The following is a 22,514-nucleotide window of genomic DNA, read 5'->3' as shown; positions in this document are numbered from 1 at the left end:
AAGGTTAGCTCTTGCAAATGGATTGTTTACAAACTCAATTATGTTAATATCAATAGTTTACACAATATGGAATTTTAAATTAGACATAATACCTTTAGTTCCATTTATTAAATTTTACATTAAAATATTCATTCTGGCAGGAGACCAGGTGAGCATTACAGTAAGTACTAAGTCTATTCATGGGGAAAGTTAGAGCTTCAAAGAAGCCATTCTCCCTTATTTCCTTTATCGAGTGTACACGATAGCATTTATAGATAGTGTTCTCTTTCCCTTTTTTTTGAATGAAGTTACTTGCCTTCTGTGCTTTTAGCTTTCTTCCTAATCTTTATGAATTTATTTACATTCTAAGGCCAAAACCTAAATGATTGTCTAAAATGAGAGAAAACTATGTTTAGATTTTAATCATTATTCTCCTTAAACTTCAGTATTCCAAAAGAGTAAGCGTTTAATCTCTTCAGTATGGTAACACTGAAATACTTGATGTCAAAGTAAAGAAACAAGAGCATTTCTATATTTCAGCTCTAATTTGAATTTCCAGAAGTCTGTATTGGTAAAAAAAAATATTGCCAGGTAAATGATGGTGGGATTTTTAGTCTTTGAACTCAGGTCATTCAAGAGCTTCTTGTGTTCCAGTAGGCTTATCTAATGAGTGGCAGCAAGGTAGTTGCCAGCTGGTTATGTTCTAGGGACCTCGGGCACTCACTACCTGTGATTTGAAGACACTTTAAAAACAGTGATGATGCACTCGAAGTTGCCAGCTGCAGACAGTTACTGTCCCACATTCCAGCAGGGCGGCCGGGAAACGTTTAGGGGAGAGCCAATGACCATGAGCTATTGAGTGAAGGACATTATTTTTGGTCTTCAGAGTTTAGCGCCTTGTTTTTATTTCTTACTCTTTTCTTCATTTAGTTTGATTAACACTTCTTGTGAGGAGTGTTTAAAGTTCTAAAAGATTTTAGAAGTCCCATTACATTTATATATATATGTAGGAGGGGGAAACATTTAGGATGTTTTAAATGCTAAATAATTTGTTGCTGGTGGGGTTACAGGAAGTTGTTTGAAGCAGAGGATTTACTTCACATAGTAGAATTCTTTTACATTTTGCCTGGAATCACGTAAAAATATTCCAGCCCAAGGAAAAGTCAGAGTTGAAAGTAGGCACTCAGGCTTTCCCATGACCACCATTAATTTAGCATCTAAAAAAACAAAAAATGTGTTCTCTGTTCTAAATAAGTTCTTTGTTTGACTTAGTCTCTGTGACTCTGTTGGTTTTTTTTTATAACTCTTATTTCTGTTATAGTTATATGACTATGATAACAATGTCCCAGTCTGTCTCAAATGGTTTCTAGGACTGTCCTTAATGATTTCTGGGATTTTCTTATTTACCACCTCTTATCTTCCTTTTTCTCCCTGTTATCATGAAACTTGTGTAGAGTCTAATACTCTGGGCCCAGGAAACCTAAAGTCATCCCTGCAGTGTAGTTTTGATCTAAAAATTAAAACATGTTCTCTCGAGTGGTGACAGTTCTGCTAGGAGTGGAAGTTGTGGGGGGCAAATAATGAGCATAAGCTGTAATCAATTAACTATCAATGCTCATACCCAGTTTTCCATAATGTAATAGTGTGGCATGTTGGATCAGTGCCCAGAACATCTTTATTAAAATAGTATTGGTAGAAGTGGCTTCTGAGAACATGGTAATATATCAGCCAAACAACTGGAGCCTGTATGAATAGAGGTGTACTGAGCAGCTTGGTTCCCTTCCATTTAATGTGCCCGCACAAATGGGGTAGGGTTTTTCTAACAGTTCTATGGTAAGTTCTCTAAAACTAGGTAGACTGGAGTCCTCCTCTGTGTTTATGCCTGTGAGGTCAAGTGCAGTTCTGTGTGAGCTGGCATCGCTTCATTGGGTATGTCCATTTCCTCGAGATCTTGCAAGTTTGAGATGGTTTTACCATTGCAATTTTGAGGTCTTTGAACATTGAAACAGTGTTAATCTCCATTTTTCCATTGTAATTTTTACCAAGAAACTTCATGGTAGAAGTATTTTTTTTCTAATATAAGAGGGAGAAGCATATTGGACATGGCTAATGCAAATCTATATTAGCTGTCAGTTCTCAACAGGTTCCTGATTCACAGTGGATACTTTGCCTTTTCACTTTGCCATTCTTCTTGTGATGAAGGGTCCCTGAATTTTATGATGAAGAGGAAAGCAATAATTTACCCTTCAAACTTCAATTAAAACTTTAGTGTCTTGGTTATCATTTTGTTACTTTTTTAAGTACGAATGAATAAACTGAACAGATTAATAAAGTTTTTGTTGCAATTCCTGTTAAGTTCTAGGCTGTGACTGGCAGGTGTCCACCTTGTAGGTTGAAATACTTGACCATGGAGCTATTGGTGAGTTCCAGATTCATTAGGTAATCAACGATAAGCAAAGATGAAAGGAACTGGAGCCTGTTTGGAATTGATGCTGGTCACACTAGTACATTTAGCCATTTCATAGGCTCATCTCGCTGGTATTGAGGTTGGAAAGGGTGGTTCAGTCGACATGGCTGTTAATGGGTTTGATTGCTTCTTCTGTGGTCCAGGAGCAATCTGCCTGATCTCCGAGAGTTCAACTCAGCATGAAAACCTCCCTGTTCTTGTAATAGGAGTGAATGACAGAAATTAAAGGGTACAGTAATGCCATTAGATGTCTAGTCAGAAGACAGTCGTAGCCCTAAGTGACAAAGTGTGAGGCATCGATGTAGCAGTTTGTAGAAGGTATATTATATGAGAGAAAAAAGAAAATTTACAACCTGAAAAAGCATCTGTTTGAATTTATGCTTATTTCAGTGTGAGTTTGCTTTTAAATATTTTAGATAGCCTTGACTGGTTGTTTCCTAATCCCTGCTAAGTGCATATTGATGATGACTCTCTTTTATTCCCCTCAGAGGATATAAAGAAGTTGGCACACTTAATCCTTTTAACAAGGAATGCCGTCATGGAAGGGGCCAGGGCAGAGACCCACTCCTCAGGGAGCTTGGGGGCACCTGTGCAGGCCTGCTCTTGGTGACAGGCTCAGCTTGGATATCCTTTAGGAAGAGTTTGCTCTGGCCTCTGACCTCTGTCTGACCCTTGCTTCCTAGCTGAGGGCCAAGGGGTAGTGACCATATTTAGCAGGAAGCACAAGGGATCAGAAGTGAATGAGGAATGTATGTCTGGAGTGTGAGAGTAAGCCTCTTCTAAGTTAGAGCTTGGCCAGAATCTCTTTTCTGTTAGAACCATCAATTACTTTTTAATTGCATAGAAGATAACTTTTAATATTTCAAGCACAGTGTGATTTACTGATATATACAAAGTTCAGGAATCATTTATTAAGCTATAGCAAGAAAACAAATATTGCTTATGATTTCTCAACTTAGAAACAATCTCTTTGAACATTTTAACGTTTTTTCTAACCTTTAAAAAATGTTTAATATAATAATGCCATTACCTGCTGTGGGCTAAGGTTTGAGGTTTTTATTTATTTATTTATTTATTTATTTAATGGTACTGGGGATTGAATCCAGGGGCATTGTACCTTCAAGCTACACCCCCAGCCCTTTTTAGTTTTTGTTTTAAAACAGGTTCTCACCAAGTTGCTGAAAGTCTAGCAAGTTGCTGAGGCTAACCTCCTCAAATCTTCAATCCTCCTATTTCAGCCTCCAAGCACTGGGAATACAGGTGTGCACCACCATGCCCAACCCAGCTGAGGTCATTTGAAGAAGAGATTGGCCCTTCTCTGGAGGAGCTTAGGAAGGGTGACAAGTTGTGACAGGGTCAGTATGGGGTCCTGACTAGCATGGATGTTCTGAGCAAGGATCTTTGGCTTGTCTGGAGAGGAAGGGACAGGGAAGGCTCCATCGAGGAAACCAAGGGCTAAAGGATAAGTAGAAGGTCACTGGGAGGGAGGTGAAAAGGAGCAGGTGAATTAGGTCAGAAGTGTGTAACTTCTAGGAACCAAGGATGGTTCAGATTCCTGGCCATCTGTGTATCAGGGAATTAGGGTCATTCAGTAAATTTTGCTTTTTAAAGGTTTGTTATGATCATTTTCTATGTTATTAAATATTTTTCAAAAACAATTTTAAGCCAGGCGTGGTGACACATGCTTGTAATCCCAGTACTTGGGAGGCTGAGACGGGAGGATTGCAGGTTTGCAACCAACCTCAGCTACTTAGTGATGCTCTCTGCATCTTAGTGAGACCTTGTTTAAAAAAAAATAAAGAATAGAGTTGGGTGTAGTGGTGCACGCTTGTAATCCCAGTACTTGGGAGGCTGAGACAGGAGGATCACAGGTTCGTGGCCAACCTCAGCTACTTAGTGAGGTCCTCTGCAACTTAGTGAGACCCTGTTTCAAAATAAAGAATAAAATATAGGGCTGAGGGTGTAGCCCGGAGGTAGTGTCCCTGGGTTCCACCCCCAGTACTGAAAAAAAGAGAAAAAGAATAAAAACAGGGCAGGGGTTGTAGCTCAGAGGTAGAATGCCCCTGCCCCTGCATTGAATCTCCGGTACCTCAAAACAAAACAATTTTAATGGCTATATGAGATTCTATCTCAGATGCTTACAGTATTTACTGTTGACACTGTCCTAAGCACTTTACAAATGCTAAATGATTTACTCTTCATAGTAACCCTGTAAGATCACAGCTGTTATTTGATTCTCATTTCAAGATGAGAAACTGAGATTCATAGTTGTTAAGTAACATGTCCAAGATCACACAGTTAGTGTGAGGAGAGATGGATTTCCGACCCAGGGAGCATTCCTGACCGCTGGCCTGCACCATGTTATGACCTGGGATAGTTCATTTGCCCTTCCCTGACTGGTGGATGTTCAGGTTGAATCCATGTTTGTTTTCTCTAGTATAAGTAGTGCTTCAGTGTGTGTCCTGGTATGAAAGTGTTGGGATTGCCGGTTCCATGAGTGACACTGGGAAGGTTCCTCCTGCGTACTGGTCAGCTGCTTTCTACACAGTGGGGCCAGCCGACTGCCCATCAGTGAGGCTTCCCCTGAGAATCGTCACAGGACTGCTCATCCTCTGTGCCATCATCGCGTGGAGAGTAGGCAGTGTGTAGTGAGCGCAGGTGGCATTAAGCAGCAGACTGACCCCTAAGCAGTCCCCTCTCTTCTGGTGACCTTTCACCCTGAGCACACCAACATTTCCAGTCCCTGAACATGGCACTCTTTTTGTCCTGCTTAGTTTACAGGGTGGTGACGACTCACTGAAGCTCTGTGGGCTGAAAACTCGGGGAGACTGTAGCGCTCCAGACGAATTTAAGATGCTGCTATATTCACTTTGGTTAAGACTCACTGGAGAGTGGCCTAACTAATCTGGAATGGAATGGGAGAGAAATATTCTTCTATTTGTTTGGGTTTTCTTCACTATAGGTGTTAACTTCTAATGCATCCTTGGTGTTTTAATTCCTACATCCTCTAATGATGAGTGGACTCAGAGACCGTACTTACTGGGTTTGACTCTCAAGACCTCTTTTTAAAGAAAATATCAGGAAGCCTCCATAGCTTGCATTTTCTATTTTCCATGATGAGTTTTTTTGTTTGTTTGCTTTTGACAGTTGATTACTCCACATGCTGTCTTTCATTGTTGTGTTTTCTTCTTGGACATTTGAGTGCAGGTTTGAAGGCTTGGGTCCTGCTATCATTGTCTGTCCGACGACAGTGATGCATCAGTGGGTGAAAGAATTCCACACGTGGTGGCCTCCATTCAGAGTGGCCATCCTGCACGAAACCGGGTCTTATACCCACAAGAAGGTAATGTTATCATACTTACTATTTGTTTTATTTATTTATTTTTCTTGTGGTACTGGGGGTGGAACCCAGGGGCTTTTCTACCTCTGGGCTATACTCCCATTCCTATTTTATACTTCATAAGGAAACAGGGTCTCACTAAGTTGCTTAGAGCCTCAATAAGTAGTTGAGGCTGGCTTTGAACCTGTGAGATCCTCCTGTCTCAGCCTCCCAAGAACTGAGATTACAAGCATGCGCCACCACGCCCGGCTATTTGTTTTGTTTTAAAGCCCTCCATTATACATACTTGGTTTTTCTTTGAACCATGTATATCTCAAATGTATATTGTGTTTATTTCATGGACTTAAAATTTTCTTAAAATTGTCTTTAAAGCTCTTTTTTCTATTTATTTATTTATTTATTTATTTATTTATTTATTTTGCAATTTTGGGGATAGAACCCTGAGGCATTCTATCTCTGAGCTACACCCCCTCCCCTATTTTTTATTCTTTATTTTAAAGTAGGGTCTCACTGAATTGCAGAGCCTCACTAAGGAGCTGAGGCTGGCTCCGGTCTCAGCCTCCTGAGTGCTGGGATTACAAGCGTGTATCACCACCAATGACAAAAGCTCTGTATTTTCAAAGCAATTATGGATACAGGTTTTGTTGCTCTTTTTTGGTACTGGATATTGAGCCCAGGAACATTCTACCTCTGAACTACATCCCCACCTTTTTTTAAATTTTATTTTTAGACAGTCTTGCTAAGTTGCTGAGGCTGGCCTGGAACCTCTGATCTTCCTGTCTCAGCCTCCCAAGTACTGAGACTATGTAGGTGTTTCCCATCATGCCAGCACCAGCTTTATTGTTCCAACAGTCTGTGGCAGTTGCTGATGTGTATGTTGTCTAGCAGAACACAGCTAGGCATAGACAATGTGCAAGCCTGCTACCAAGCCAGGGCTCACAAATCGGGTGACTTCCATGCAGTTAACTGGAGGTACTTTGGGCATTAGCAACTTTACAGTTTTAGGAAAGTGAATACAAATAAGTAATGTACAAGTTGACCATCCCTAATCCAAATCTGAAATGTCCAAAATATGAAACTTTCTGAGCACCTGAATATTCCACACCTGACCTCATTGTGATAACTTGTAGTCAGAATGCAGGTGCACTAAAAATATTGCATAAAATTGCCTTAGGCTGTGTGTATAAGTTATACATGAAACACAGGCATTTTGTGTTTAGACTTGAGTTCTATCCTCAAGATACCTGTTATGTATATGCAAATATCCTCAAATATGAAAATTTTCTAAGTCTGAAATACTTCTGGTCCTAAGCATTTTGGATAAGGGATACTATACTTTAATTGGTAAATGCATTTGTTAATATGCTTTTAAAGCATACTTTTGATGAACAAAAGTAGTAATCTGCTAATTTGAAAATTTTACAAGTATTATTGCTTTTTAGTTGGTTAATTTTTGTTCCCTGAATCTATCATCATGTATTAAAAGTTATATTTCCAGCCAGGCATGGTGGTACACACTTGTAATCCCAGTACTTGGGAGGCTGACACAGGATGATCGCAGGTTCGAGGCCAGCCTCAGCTACTTAGTGAGGCACTCAGCAACTTAGTGAGACCCAGTTTCAAAATAAAGAATAAAATAGGAATGGGTTGTAGCTTGGAGATCGAATGCCCCTGGGCTCAGTTGCTAGTAACACACACAAACACACACACACACACACACACACACACACACACACACATTTTCTCCCTTATTTGTAGTTTTGTGAACATCCATGTTATCAAAAAGGAGGTTAATATTCCCTTGGCTACTGTGGATCTGTGGAAATAATTGTTCTGTGCTTCCTTGTATCTGTCTCACTGTCTAGACTCTGAGCTTTGTAGAGCAATCACTGGGTCAGACTCCCATAGACATTTGCTGAAGAAATAATCATCGTGGTTTCATTGTGGTTTTTAGAGGTTACATTGCTAATAAGAAGTGCAAGTTTAAGCTGAGCATGTTGGCACACCCCTGTAATCCCAGTACTTGGGAGGCTGAGATAGGAGGATTACAGGTTTGAGACTGGCCTCAGCAACTTAGCAAGAGCTTGTTTCAAAATAAAAAAAATAAAAAGGAATGGGGATGTTGCTCATTGGTAGAACACTCCTGGTTCAATCTCCATTACAAAAAAAAAAAAAAAAGAAAGAAAGAAAGAAAGTGGGAGTTTATCATGGGTTCCTTCTTCCCTACGTCTTCTGAGCTCTTGAGTGAGCTCTCTTGTACCAGTGGAAGCAGGGCCAGCTGTAAGGGCCATGGAAGGTTTGCCTCACTGAGCAGGGCACTCGGACTCCTGCGCCTCTGTGATTCATCCCTTCAAGTTTTCATGTGTCCATTGGGATCATGTGTAAACAAGTTTTGGTTGAAGTGAATCAGAAATATCTATGACTTGATAATTCAGATAGGGTTTCTCATTTGCACTAGCTATTATTAAAACCAACTGACTGCACAAAATTCTAAAAGATAAATGGAAAACAATTAAGATAATGAAGTTGGGTGAGTGCAGAGATTTAAAAGAAAGTGGGTTTAACAGTATGAAAACAGTTAACACTGCCATTCATGGTGGTGCACACTTGTAATCCCAGTAATTGGGAAGCTGAGATAGGAGGATCGCAGATAAGGCCAGCCTCAGCTACATAGTGAGGTCCTCTGCAACTTAGTGAGACCCTATTTCAGAATATAGGACAAAAAATAGGGCTGGGGGATGTAGCTTGGAGGTGGCTGCCCCTGGGTTCAATCCCTAGTAGAGAGAAAAAAAAAAAAAGTTAACAGTTGAGGTTGTTTTCTTAGTCACACTTTAAATTCTTACAATTATCCTGTTAATCTGTTTAAAAGTTTGAATTTCTTTTTTTATTTCCATTATCTGTTGACATCTCTGTGTTTGTGTTATAAAATTCTGTAGCAGGATTCATTAGTGGATGTTTGCCTTAAAAAGGCACACTTTTTCATATGCTTCTCTTTATCTTTTCTTGTCTTTTGGATTAGTGCACTGCATTTGTTTCACCCCTTCCCTCGGGTTATGCTCACCTGCAGTCCCTTTGTAATCTGACCAGAAGAAACACCTTCCTCTAAACCACATACAGCGACTCATTGGTGAAAAGAGGATTGACTTATTGGTGTTGAACTTGTTGGTGAAATTGCTTCCTTAACCTGATTGGACAGCAAAACCTTAAAGAAGAGACATTTCGTTTTGGGTTACAGTGGTTCTACTCCTTTCTTTTTTGATACTTGGAGTGAACCCAGGGGTGTTCTACCACTAAAGCTACACTCACAAACCTATTTTTTTATTTGGAAACAGGTTCTTGCTAAGACTGTGTGCTGGCCTTGATCCTGATATCATCCTGTCTCAGCTTACCAAGTACTGGAATTATAGGTGTGCAACCACTCTGCCCAGAAGAGTGGTTCCAACTTCTGAGATGGATTTACACCTATAGCACATGCTATATACACATGGTGATTTATCATTTATTTCTGTGTTTTTCAGTTTACCAAAGTTTTGAACTTGAAATTGAAGACAAGCAGTTGTTACAGTTTTGTTGTGGGTTTACTCTGACTCAATTCTCTACTTTTCCTTTCTTGTTAGAAAGCACTTCAGATCTCTAAAGTGTAAACTACTATTCAGAAGTTTGAAAAGATATACTTTTATATCTTTTAAGCTATATTCTTGATTTAGAAACACAGCCAGTTTGATTATTCTAATGTTCTATCTGTTTATCACTTGTGATAACAACACAAGGAGAACCTGCCAGTGGCCCCGTTGTACAGGTCTGTCGTTCCCTAGGTCCTGTCTTTGCTTTCTGGATCCAGACACTGAATTGACATTGGATCTCACTGCTGCTGCCGTTCATGTCTGCCCAGGTTTCTGTCCCCGTCCTGTGTGGCTGTAGCTTACAAAGGTGCCCCGAGTTGCAGGTGCCACACTTCTCCCTCGGGTTCTGTCAGCGTCAGGCCACTGACCCAGCGTCTGCTACCACTTCCTTTTCCTTTTTGTGAGCCCTGAGTTCCTTTCCATGTCTGAGGGTTCTGTACCCCCTGCTTTTCTGTCTGAATTTAAAAGTGATAATGGTATAGGGACATGCAGCACTGGACAAGATAGGGAAAAAGGAGACAGTTTAGACAATATTTCGAAGGAGATATTTCTCCTTCGAAATATTTTAAACAGTAATAATGAGTTGTTTTCCTTATCATTCATGTGGGGTATTTTTATTTTCCTAATGCTGTGTTGTAGCTAGTATAATAAAATTTGAAGAATTTTTATTTAGAAAGCATATAGCAAATGATGGAACAATTTCTAAATAGTGGCCATCTGTGATTCTTCTTCCTGGATTGTGTCTTAGCTTGCCATCTCTTTCACTACTTAATCCTTTATCTTTGTTAATAGTCTTTTTGATTGGCAGCATAATTTAGAATTGTAAAATGCACACCCAGCAACTGTGCAAGAAATATGTGCGTCCAGTCGTTTCAACCAAATAATCAAATCTGATGAAGATGTTTTCAGGCTTCCTTGTCTCCCTTAGTGGTCAGTTAAATCTCATTTGAATATGTGTCTTAAAGTTTTTTTTATGATTTATGACCCCTTTTTTCTATCATAGAAAAACTTTTATGAGTTGATTAATATTTATTTGTTTAATACCTATTAATATTTATTTGTTTAATAGGAATATCTAGGTGTTTGGTACTGTTTGGGCTCTAAAAATGAATTTGCTTTTTAACTAACCTTTGAAATTCAGCCACTTTCTCAGGGAAAGAAGGTATGATCTATGAAAAGATAACAGAAGGCAGTCTCATGTTATCCATAGCTCACAGTGGGTGGTGGCATCATTAGCGTGGGTGGTAAGGCTTATTTAATGATTAGGAACCCCCTTTCACTTTGTTGGGAGATGAGTAATGGGAAATTGCTTCTGTTCTGAAGTGGGTGTCACTCTCCTACCGTTTAGGCTGGGTAGGCTCTAGTACTTGTGTAGATTCGGAGTTGTGTCCCATTCTTATCAGTCTGTGCTTTTTGGAGTCATGGAGTGGGAAAAGCAGCAGCAGCATTGAGCAGCAGGAGCTCAGGGTTTGCTTTTCCCACACCAGGGCTTGCCTCTGTACAACTTCATGATCTTGGCAAGTCATTTAGCCTCTCTGGGCCTGGTTTGGTGTCTTCCAGATTGGGAATATTTTGATAAGTTGGTGAGAATGTGTTGGACTAATGTTATGTGCATGAAGAATGTAATGTGGTTCCTGATGCATGAGTTACTCAGCTGTTTCTTACTCACAGCACAACAAAGCACAACACAGGCCTCTTGATCTCAGTGGTTGAGAGAAGATGCTGACAGGCACTTCCAACTAATAAACTATATATTCTAGATAGAAAGTTCAAGGCTGCTGTATTCAAAATTTTATGGTCATTCATCATTTAAACTTGTTCTTCTCATGTCTAGACTCATTTGGTCTCCAATGGAAAGAATGAAATAGAATGTAAAATTTTTTGGGGGAAGTCCAAGATGTAGTCAAAAAGCAAACCATATAGATACTTAAAAAGGTCCATTACTCTTAGCCAGGCATTGTGGTGCATGCTGACAATCCCAGTGCTTGGGACACTGAGAAGGAAGACTGCAGGTTTGAGACAGCCTCAGCAAATAGTGAGACTTTCATCAACCTAGTGAGACCCTGTTTCAAAATATAAATAAAAATAGAGCTGGGGGTTTAGCTTGGAAATAGAATGCCCTGAGTTCAGTCCCCAGTAAAACACACACACACACACACACACACACACACACACACACACACTTTCTTTTTCTCTCTCTCATTTTCTGAAACATAATCAGTAAAAATGGAAAGGATACCATACCACATGGTCTCAAGCATTCTAAATATTTCAGACCCATTCCAAGTACACAATTATAACACAAAGTGATATAATTCCTATTAACTTCAGAGTCCGTGTGTATACTTGAAATAAGAATTGAGAGATGCTGGGCTTGTTTGTTCTATAAGGTATATTGTAAAATTATGTTGCTAGGGCCCTTTTTTTTCTTCAGTGTCAGCACAAATCCTTGTTTATTAAAGATTTAGCTTGAAGGAAATTTTAATTAATTACAGGTGCAGTGCATCATGCCCAGGAAGCTGCTGCGCGGCGTTTGCGTGAATGGCCTTCATGTGCCTGTGCTCCGCGCGCTCCCGCTGCCTGACAGTGTGATTTATGGCTGTTGTTTTCTACCCGTCCACTGTTTGCCCTCTAGGAGGGATTGGTCTCCTGAGCCTCCGTAATCACAGCAGCACTTCCGCAGACATCTTTTAATGACAACAGCACTGCATTCAGTAAGCCAGGCTAATTGCAGATGTACCCTATTAATTGCAAAAACTAGGAGAGGTTACATATTTTACAAGCTTTTAATTTGAAACCGCCCGAGATGATTTGTCTTAAGTGTTTGGATGGAGACGTCCATAATATTCAGCAATTCTCCATTATTGAAACTCCAGTCTAGGCAGGTATAGAATTCTGAGATTCAATCAGGTGAAAACAGTCTTAGGTGTGTTCTTACCCCATGATTAAGTGAGATTGTATTTGCAGTGGGGATGTTTTGTACAACTTCCTGATACTTTTATAAAAGTGGCTTTTTAATTCTTATTGATAGTTGTACATCTTTCTGAACACACTAGGAATTCTGCATTTCTGTAGCTAAAATTATAGACTATTCCAAATAAGTTTTTAATATTAAATAAAGAAAAGAACCTGCATATTGCCCCAGACGTATATATTTAAGTGGCTCAGCACTTCACTTGTTTAACTGTGGCAGAGCTCCTGTGTATACTGAGTGAAGTCCAGAACTCGCTTTGGGGTTGTATTCCTTGAAGACTAAAAGCATGACCACGTTGAATCTGGGCCTCCCACAGTGAGGAATTCTGGAATCTATGGGCAAGTGGACTCTCATTTACAGGGTTCGACTGTACCTGGTAGAATTTGGTAAATGTGAATGGTGAGTTAACATCCATGCTGTTTCAAGCCCCAGATTACACTCTTTGGTTTCTCTCTGTGTGCACATGGCTCATGCCTGGAGTGGACTCAGACATGAAGTGTTTCGTGGCTCTGTTTGCTGTTACTTTATGACCCACCCCTGTCATGACTTGTAGCAGTACCTTTTCTCCTGGAGGGCAACATGGGGATAGAGGTGGGGGAGCTGCCTGTCTTGACTCGGGAGAACTTAGATGTGGAGGAACTGTGGAAATCAGCTCTGGCTTCTCAGAGTTGTGGGACCTTCCAGGTGAGGTGTTAGAGGTGCAGTCCTCGTGGAGCAGGAAAGAGGCCAGCCCTGTGTATGTTGGGGAGGCTGTGCCCTGTGGCATTTGCTGTTTCCTTCTCGTAAGGTTAGAGTCAAAATGTACTTAAAGCAGGTGCGGTCTGCAGTGTGCTGCTTTGAGGACACTGAGCTTTAGGAATGGGAAAATGGGGCAATGGGAAAAGAGGGGTCATAATAGTACAGTTCCCACCTGTCCAGCCTTTGAGAGGTCCAGGTGTTGAGATAATGCCACATAGCAATTTTATAAACTCCTGTGTGTTAAGACATAGGAGACCGTTCCCTTCTCTTTACTTTGTTCCATCAGAATTTTCTCAGCCCTCTTTAGTGTTTTATACTCCACTAAATTTTAAAAAATTAATTCTAGTTCTTTAAGATGATATTGATAAAACTCATTTTTGGAAGATTTAAAATTCTATGTGATTTATTGAGATGATTATGATTACATGTATTATTAGGCTTTCTAATATTTAGCTATTCTTGTATTCCTTAAAAAGTTCATATATTGCTAGGTTTTATCTATAAAGTAATAGCCCTTTGGTTTGAGGATGTATGCACATTTATCACTTTTGGAAACTGGGCTTTGCTTGCCTTTTAACAATGATTTGGAAGGCATTTGTCTTTTTCTCTTATCTGGAAAGAGTGTAAATAACTAGTCCTATTCCTCCATCACTCATGCAATCCTTTGGGGTCTGATAGATATGCAGTGGGAAGAACTTCTTTTTCATGTCCTTCAGTATTCTCAGTTGGTCTGATTTTTCTTGGGTCCCTTTCCATTTGGTTAACTTATGTTTGCAACTATCATCTTCTGTCAAGTGTTCAGATATTTTGGCTCACGGAGTTGGTTAGCATTTGTGTTCTCTACATTGGTGACTATTTCTCTGATAAGTCTAAAGCTGTACAGTGATTCTGTTTTTTGGGCCGAGTTTTCAGAGCTTTGTTTGATTGGATTGGTTTTTTCCGAGAGTTATTTCTTTTTGCTTTATCAGTTCTGCCAGGTTTTTTCTTTGAGTCATCAATTTTTTTCTCTTATTAATCCTTTTATTTTCCCTTTTTCTGCTCACTGGGTTGGCTGCTTATCTTGACCTCAGCCTTTCTGAATAGCATATTTGTGTTTTTTTTTTTTTTAAGATTTAAAGAAGTTTATTAAAAAGATAGAAATACAGAAGACAGTTAAAGCCCCATGCCATTTAGAAATGGCATAGTGGGGGGGCAATTTGAGCGAATTCACCAAAGATACAACATGTGGACCGGACTTTTTTTATACAGGACACCCTCCATCTTGTTCATGTAATTCTGACTTAGTAAAAACCCTGTAAGGGTCCTCCCCCACCAAGGTGTCTCCTTTCATGAAGGTTGAAGGTTGACTCCCCTCCTCCCCTCCTACCTAGATTACCCAATTATTATGTAAACCTGTCTTTGAGGATGGGGAAGTCCTAGTTCCCCTCTCCTATAGACTTGCTAATTACCTTTAACTAGGTTAATTTACATTGTAATAGTTGCCTGTTTTGGGCAAAAACCAAATCCTTTCACCAGTTTTTTAAATATATTAATCAGAGCTTTCTCAAATCTTCCTAGGCCATTCCCAATACTGGTACATTTCCCCCTCTGTCTGGTAACATCCTGACACCTGTCAGGCCAAAGGTATATACAGAAAATACATTTTGACTTTTACAATTTTACAAACATTTAACATGAGCTCAATTTCCATTAATTTTTCCCTCATTTCTATCACATGAATGTACCCCTTAGCAAAGAATTAAGGACGTTGAGTCGGTCATAAACTGCTTCTAGCTGAACAGGGACAAGGTTGGGGGGCCCAGCTTTATGGTAACATTCATGCATGTAGTTGGCATGGGGGAATCAGATGGGTCTGTGCCGTGTCTCTATGACCATCCAAAGGGCTTTAATAGATGTTCCTCTTGGGTGCACATACCACTATCTGACATCTGAAAGCTTCAACCCTATGAGACGACACTCACAATACAGGTTAACCATGAAAACCTAAACATAGCACTTAAATGAGAAGTTAAAACCTATTTTGCTGACTTAGGCTGAAACACACAAAAGCGGGATGTATTTAGTTTATTTTATGCCATGTGAATCCAGGAATTAGTACTGTGGAGACCTGAAAAAGGGTTTGGGGTAATTTGAATAAAGATTTTAGATAATTTCTTATCTGTTATATCATTAGGGTACTGTTTTTGAATTTTTAATACACCTATAGATGCCAGTATGTAATAGAGTGACTTGAGGCTGAATAGAAAAAATTGTCATTAAAAGACTTTGACTGATTCGTTAAATTTTTAAATCTCAACTGTTGAGCTATATGAAAAAAAAAATTGTTTTTGAATGTTTTACCCATATTACCAGTCCTATGGGAGAACTATGATTTGCCCAGCACTGTAATATTAAGGAGTTTTCTATTGCCACCGTATCACTGCTGTAGCTAGAGGCTGTAAGATAGCATCCTTTAGCAATTGAACATGTAACAATTGAAAAAAGACCCAAAATGAACTGCCTCATTGTTTAATTAATCCAGAAAAATGAGTAAAATTAGAAAAGTGAAAAGATACAAATTTGAGTGCTTATATAATCCTGGAACTTAATTGTCTTAACTCTGAAGACAAACTTAACCACATAATGTGGAAACTATGGGCCAAACATAAGTTTAAATAAAATGGCCTCCAGCGGTCTAAAGAGAGGTAGACTTACTAGAACGTATTTCCTCTTAACTATTAAAACCATCTTCACATATGCAAACAAACGTACCACAAACACTTTACAACTTGCTTTAAATGCTTTATACCTTGCTTTAACCCTCTCATTTTTCTATCCTGATCCTTTTTTTCCCAATTTGGGACAATCTTAGGATAAACCTTACACTACTGAATAGCATATTTGTAAAGAGCATTCTCTGTACAGGCTAAGGTCCTGTCGGCAGGTATGAAACGAGCTCCTTGCCAGCAGCTCAAGTCCTTTGTGTCTCAGTGTTTAAACCTGTTTTCTTGAGCTTTCCCTCTCTCAGAAAGTCTGGCCAGGCCTCCGAGCAGCTGTAGAGGGCTGCTCAGTAGAGGTGCCTCTCGGGGTCTGGTCCTGTATTTGTGGCTGTGTTCTTTGACAGGTAAAGATGAATGCCTGTTCGTGTGTGTGTGTGTGTGTGTGTGTGTGTGTGTCTCCTTTAAATATAAAAATACCCCTCTTTTATATACTCATTTCTGTTTGTCTGATGTTCATACTGTTTATCCTGCCCATTTTTTGTTTGCATTTTTGGAGTATGTCTCTGATGGATTCTAATATTTCAGCTCACAGTGCTGGTTTGGATTTCTCTTACACTAGAGGCTAGATCTTGCCTTCTCCTGTGGAAGGTCTTGCTGCTAATAGCCCACGATCATGTGGAGACCTCTGATGTGTGTATAGTCTTGAAACCTGTTGTAGTGTTTTCTGTTTATATTTTCTCTTCTGAGTTTTACTGTTTTCGATTATTTTTCCCCTGTAGTGGTTGAGTATTTCTGTATCCGATATATTTTTTAGTATTTCTGTAGAAGTAGCAAATACTTGTCAGTAGTAGGCTTAAATTGTTGTCAACCATACTTTAACATATTTTTCTCTCACAGTTAACAGTGTCTGCTTAGTATACCATCCTATAATTGGATAGAGTATAATTTATAGCCCACTCTTGGTTTTCCTTTATTTTAAACAAAATTTTATTAAATTAAACAGAAATTACAGTACCATTTTTTAAAAAGTCCTTTTTATGCCAGGCATAGTGGTGCATGCTTGTAATCCCAGCATTCAGGAGGCAGAAACTGGAGGATTGCGGTTTGCAGTCAGCCTCAGCTACTTAGTGAGGGCCTTTGCAACTCTGTAAACCCTGTTTCAAAATAAAAAGACTAAAAAACAGGGCTGGGGGTGTGGCTCAGAGGTACCAATACCCCTAAGTTCCATCCCCAGTACCCCCAAAAAAAGTCCATTTTCTATTATAGGTCACTTCTAATGGTTTCATTCATATTAAAGTGTTTAGTATGTAGACTTTATTATGTTTTAATTATTTATTTTAAGATACACTATGTGTATTATGTCCTTAAGCTTTTCTTTCGTAGCATAGTAAGAAGCAGTGTGGCCTAATACTAAACAGCTCCAGCTCTGGGGGGGCTGTCTCCTGCTCCACCACTCCCAGCGTGACCAGGCTTGCTATTACTGGGCCCAAACCACAGCACTGTCTCCTCCTGTCTGTAGGTAGAGCAGGTGGTGCTTGCTGCTCAAGGTTGCTATGAGCAGGCTGTCTGTGGCTCTGTGCTTCCCTGGATGGGGGGGGGTCTATACCACACACTCCTGGCCTGTCTGAAGCTGGAGTTTATTTTTTTATTAAGTTTGGATTGGCTTGCCACTTTCCCCTTAAGACTTATATAGAGGTTTTCCCCTTGGCTTTCTGATATGGTTAATATCTTTTTTTTCTGAAGAGAATCTTCTTTCTTTGTTTTGTCCTGGCCAGAGGCTGTGGTGTTTTCTCTATTTTAGGAATTCAGAGGTCTGGAAGGATATGTCTTTCTCAATGTTTCTGCCTGATATCCTGGGATGTTTTTCTCTCTAGAGTTTCCTCGGTGCATAGAGTTTTTTCTTACCATTTTTTGAGCCTTTGCTTTTATACCATTTCTACTGTAGCCTCCTGGAACTCATGTTTTACATCATCAAAAGTCCTGAATTTGTCTTCCTTGTCTTCATGGATTTTTTTTTTCCCTCACACAAAAAATAATTTTCTTGGTTTTTTTTCCTCACACAAAAAATAATTATTTTGTTTTTTCTCACACAAAAATAATTATTTTCCATCCACTTTGTTATTTTAAGTTGAAAAAGAGTGGAGACAATGGATTTTTTTTAGAAAAGTAAAAATCAGGTAAGTATTTACATGTCATAATTTATTTTTATCTTGTTTTGAAAGTCCCCTACCCCCAGTGCTGATAGTGAATATACTAGCCAATGTTTACTACCATACAGGTTAAACAACTATAAAGTGCACTTCCAGTGCTGATAATGTATTTTTAGGGCTGTATGTATTGTGCTGTATTTTCATTAAATGCTTTAGATTGTGTCGTGACTAGAGGGATTTCATTTTAATTCATGTTCATTTTATTTCACTTGTTATTTAAAACTGGCCTTACTGTTTTATTATGGTTTTAGGAGAAGCTAATTCGAGAGATTGCTCATTGTCATGGGATTTTGATCACTTCTTACTCCTACATTCGACTGATGCAAGATGACATTAGCAGGCATGATTGGCACTATGTGATCCTGGATGAGGGGCACAAAATTCGAAATCCAAATGCTGCTGTCACCCTGGCTTGCAAGCAGGTATGGCTTCTCATGATAATTGTGGTTCCAGGTGGGTATTAGTATTTAATTTAGAATAGGCTGACTCCTTTTAGTAGCACATTTATTGATTTCTTATGCTTTTGCATAAGGGATTTTAAAAATATACTTTGCCTAAATGCAGAAAAATTCTTTTTCACTCGTAGTTGTGTTTTTTTTTAATACTGATTATTCACATTACTTAATGTCTCTTGTAAGAGTTGGTCGTTAGAATATAACCAAACCCAACTCTAAACCATAGTATCCAGCTTGAATAATAAGAAAAAAATTATTTCCCATTCTTACCATCTGTATGTAACTAAAGAATAACCATTGCATTCAATGTCTGTGTTTTGGAGAGGACCAGAATGACACAAAAACTAGAGTGACAAGTAAATGTGTTCACAGTAGTGTTTTGGGATAGGTAGGGATGGGGATCATCTGTTCAAAGATGAATTTAATAAAAAGGTGTTTTGTTTCCTAAAATAGTTTCGTACCCCTCATCGGCTCATCTTGTCTGGCTCACCAATGCAGAACAACCTCCGAGAGCTGTGGTCTCTCTTTGACTTCATTTTCCCAGGAAAGTTAGGCACGCTGCCTGTGTTTATGGAGCAGTTCTCTGTCCCCATCACCATGGGAGGCTATTCCAATGCTTCCCCAGTACAGGTAATGTTGTAAAATGTCATGTTAGAATTGCAGATAGTCCTACTGAATAAATTTTAGGCTTTGCAGCCAAGTCATTCAGATGTAAGAAAAATGGCCAGACTTATGTTATCTGATAAGCATCAGAAAATTACTTCTGCTTTAACAGATTATATTTCTCCAAATAAATGTTTTAAAAATCATGTAACATATTTGCAGGGAAGCCCTAAAATGAAACTTTTCTTTACATAATAGAAATGAAACAGTTTTGGTGTTGGTTGTTCCTGGGATTTTTTTGGTCAGAGAAAAATTTTAAGATGATGCTACATGATCACAAGAGCAGTCAGAAATCTTGAAATGAGAGGGAGTCAGTTCTGGACAGTTTAGAGTTTAGTGCACATTGGGTCGTGCATCTCATAAAGGGGTGAGAAGCCTAGAAAGAGGAAAAACAGATGACTGGATTGTTTAAGGGAAACATAGCAAGATGTGTCTTTGCCTGGCTCTGGGTAAGGGGCCTGGAGGAACAAGGGCTTCTGGGTGAGGCAGTCTGTGAGCGCAGCTGCAGGCAGCAGGAGCAGTGGGTGGACCTGCGTGGGGCCAACCCAGAGGTGCTTGTTTGAAGTAGTGGAAAGCTGCAAATGTTGGAACTGAGGCCTAGAAAGGGAGGCAGTGGCATTCACGGACAACGGGAGGATGTCTGAGCAGGTTTTATTACAATTGTTGCTTATTTGGCTGTGTAATATACAAGGCCTCAGAGGCTGGAAATGAAGAAGCAGTCTGCTGGAAGCTGCTGGAAGATGGCAGTTCTTGGGGATTGCTCAGCAAAGTCATAGGTCTCTGCAGCAAAGGCATGGGAGGGAGACTGGCACTGATGGACCTGTGGGGACCTCCAGGGCTAAGGGTGATAGGAAACTGGATATGGGCTTGGGTGTTCGTCCAAGAAAGAATGTGGGGAGCAAAGGGAACCAGGTGGTATTTGTAGGCAGGAGAACAAGATGTGGAAGCTGATAGAATAAAAGAAATGGGAGGGGCAGTGTTGTCATAGGCAGGAATCCCAGGAGCTAAAGCTAACCAGAAAGCAGTTTGTAGACTTTGGGGTAGGCTCGGGCCTTGGGGTAGGCAGGGTTTCTGCACAGCTCTCCTCAGGTGGGGCATGTACGTCCTTTCACCAAAAGAGATGCTCACATGTTTTGGACTATTTAATTAGAGAAAGAATTTTGGATCTTTAAAACCAGAGGTTTGTCAAAAACAAATTTAATGCCTTTACATTTTGAGACTGAATATTTTTAATTAACTTTTGCAAGGGCTGTTTTCTTCTTCTAAATCCCTGCTGTCCTTTAGTTTATACTCTTCTTTTTTTCTTTTTAACTTACCCTTATTTTTATATACTTTTATTGGTTCGTTGTAATTCTACATCATAATGAAGTTCAAAGTGACATGAACGTATATGCTCACAGTGATTCCCTCTGGAGCCCTCTCCTTAACTTATCATTTTGAAATCATTTCAAACTAAACAGGAAGTTTTAAGAACTGTGAAGAAGAGCCTCCATGTTCACTTCACCCAGTCTCCTGATGATTGCCATTTTACTAGCATTTTGCCACATTTACCTAATCATCTCTGTATTCCTCCAAGAGATATATACAAATTAATGCTACTTTATTTTTCCTGAGTCATCTGAGAGTAAGTTCACAGTTGTGATGGCCCTTTCCTCCATATTCCTTGATGTGTTTTCTAAAAACCAACACTGTTGATTACAACTGATGTAAACATCCAGATCAGGAGGTGGTTTCGCCTTGATATAATTCTGTTACCTTGTCTGTAGGCATTAGCATTCTGTCAGTTGTTTCTGTGTTTCATTAGTCTCCTTTGATCTGGAAAAGTTGCACTCATCTATTTTTTGCCTTTCATGACCTGGATATTCTACGAGCCTATTATTTTTTAGAATGTACCTAAGTTTGGGTTTGTCTTCCATTCCTTGATACTGGGACACATGCATTTTTGGCAGCTATCCCAGGAGGGATCTTTCTCATTGTATCACACCCAGAGGTGCTTGCCATTTGTTTGTCTCATTATTGGTGACTGCTTGGCAAAGTTTTTTGGCCAGGTTTCTAAACTCTTAAATTGTCACTTCTCCTTTGGAATTAAGTCGTTTGTGGAGAGATTCTTTGAGAACATGTAAATAGAGTTCGTTTCTTCTTTGAAGTCCTTATTTTAGGAGTTTGGATATAGTAGCCCCCCCCCCTCACACACTCACTTACAAGGAATATATTCTAAGACATCTGGTAGATGCCTTAAACCTGGGAGAGTATAAAACCTGTATCCAAGCACAGTGTCTCAGGATGACTTGTCTGATAACAGAGGTCTCTACTGAGTTTCTACTAGGCAGAGGGATGACGGGTCCTAGGCAGAATGGAGAGAACAGTACAAGTTTCATCACACTACTTACAGCAGCACACAGTTGAAAACTTAGGAATTTTTCATTTCCATAATTTTCCATTTAATATTTTTGGACCACAGCCTTGGGTAACTGAAATCTTGGAAAGTAAAACTTCAGATAAGGGGGGATGGATATACTTATGGAAAAGTCCTTGGGAGCAGGTACATTGTTTTTATTTGCCTGTTTTTATGTAAGGCCATGGTCGCCAGAGCTATTGACTCCATTATTGTGTCAGGCTGAGGCTAACATGGTGGGAGGAGGCTGGAAACCAGAAGCTTCCCTTGACTACAGTTTCCAGTCCAGTGTGGGCAGATCACCAGGAGAGTGTAAACATTCCAGAACAGGGCAGTGAGACCTATGACCAGGGGAGACCTTCACTGTGAGAGCCCATGGGGCTCAAGAAAGGCCTCCTGGAGAAGGTATGAGTGAGGCAGGCCTGACCGGGCTGGGGACAGAGGGCAGAGCATCAGCACCCATAGCAGGCCTGCTCCCTGGGTGGGTGTGTTCGGCCTGGGCAGGAAGCTTACAAACTGAAGAACCCAGGAGGCATCTGCTCCAACCTCTGGGTTAGGGAGACTCTGTTTTGGCAGATTGTCTTGGGTCCCTGCACCCAGCAGGAGGCAGAGCCAGGTGTATTCTCCTCTCTAGCTTATCAGGAATAGGAAGTAGCCTAAGTTTATTTCTACTATGTTGGGGACTTGGCAGTTCAACAAAATCTCCACACTGTAGGTTTTCCTTAATAGAACAGACAGGTGAGCCATAGGTGGGACATAAATATAAGATCCCTTCCTCTGGGGCAGCTGTAGGAGCTGAGGGCATGGCTACCCCTGCCAGCCTTGGTTAGCCCTGGGAGAGCAATGTGGCCATTTCCTCAACACCGTGCAGTACTCCCTTCCTTGTGAGACTGTTAATGTATTGTTAGATTCTGAAATTTAATTATCTTTGCACCACAAACCCTGTGTACCTTATCATTATCTTTAAGGTA

The 22,514-nt window shown here is 39.9% G+C and overlaps 1 protein-coding gene across 1 annotated transcript in view; it reads left to right on the top strand.

The window, feature by feature from the left end:
- Positions 1–22,514, top strand: part of ERCC6 (ERCC excision repair 6, chromatin remodeling factor) — a gene marked incomplete at both ends in the record, with an annotated part of 78,313 nt that overhangs the window by 32,081 nt on the left and 23,718 nt on the right. Inside the window, 3 exons of the mRNA XM_080694798.1 lie at positions 5,654–5,789; positions 18,282–18,452; positions 18,939–19,115. Coding sequence (XP_080550924.1) covers positions 5,654–5,789; positions 18,282–18,452; positions 18,939–19,115 — 484 coding nt within the window. The remainder of the gene's footprint in view (positions 1–5,653; positions 5,790–18,281; positions 18,453–18,938; positions 19,116–22,514) is intronic.

The sequence above is a fragment of the Muscardinus avellanarius genome (assembly GCF_963383645.1).
Source record: "Muscardinus avellanarius genome assembly, chromosome: 4".
NCBI classification, from domain to species: domain Eukaryota; kingdom Metazoa; phylum Chordata; class Mammalia; order Rodentia; family Gliridae; genus Muscardinus; species Muscardinus avellanarius.
The sequence above is the reverse complement of the archived record's forward strand: the minus strand, read 5'-3'. Positions and strand labels throughout refer to the sequence as shown.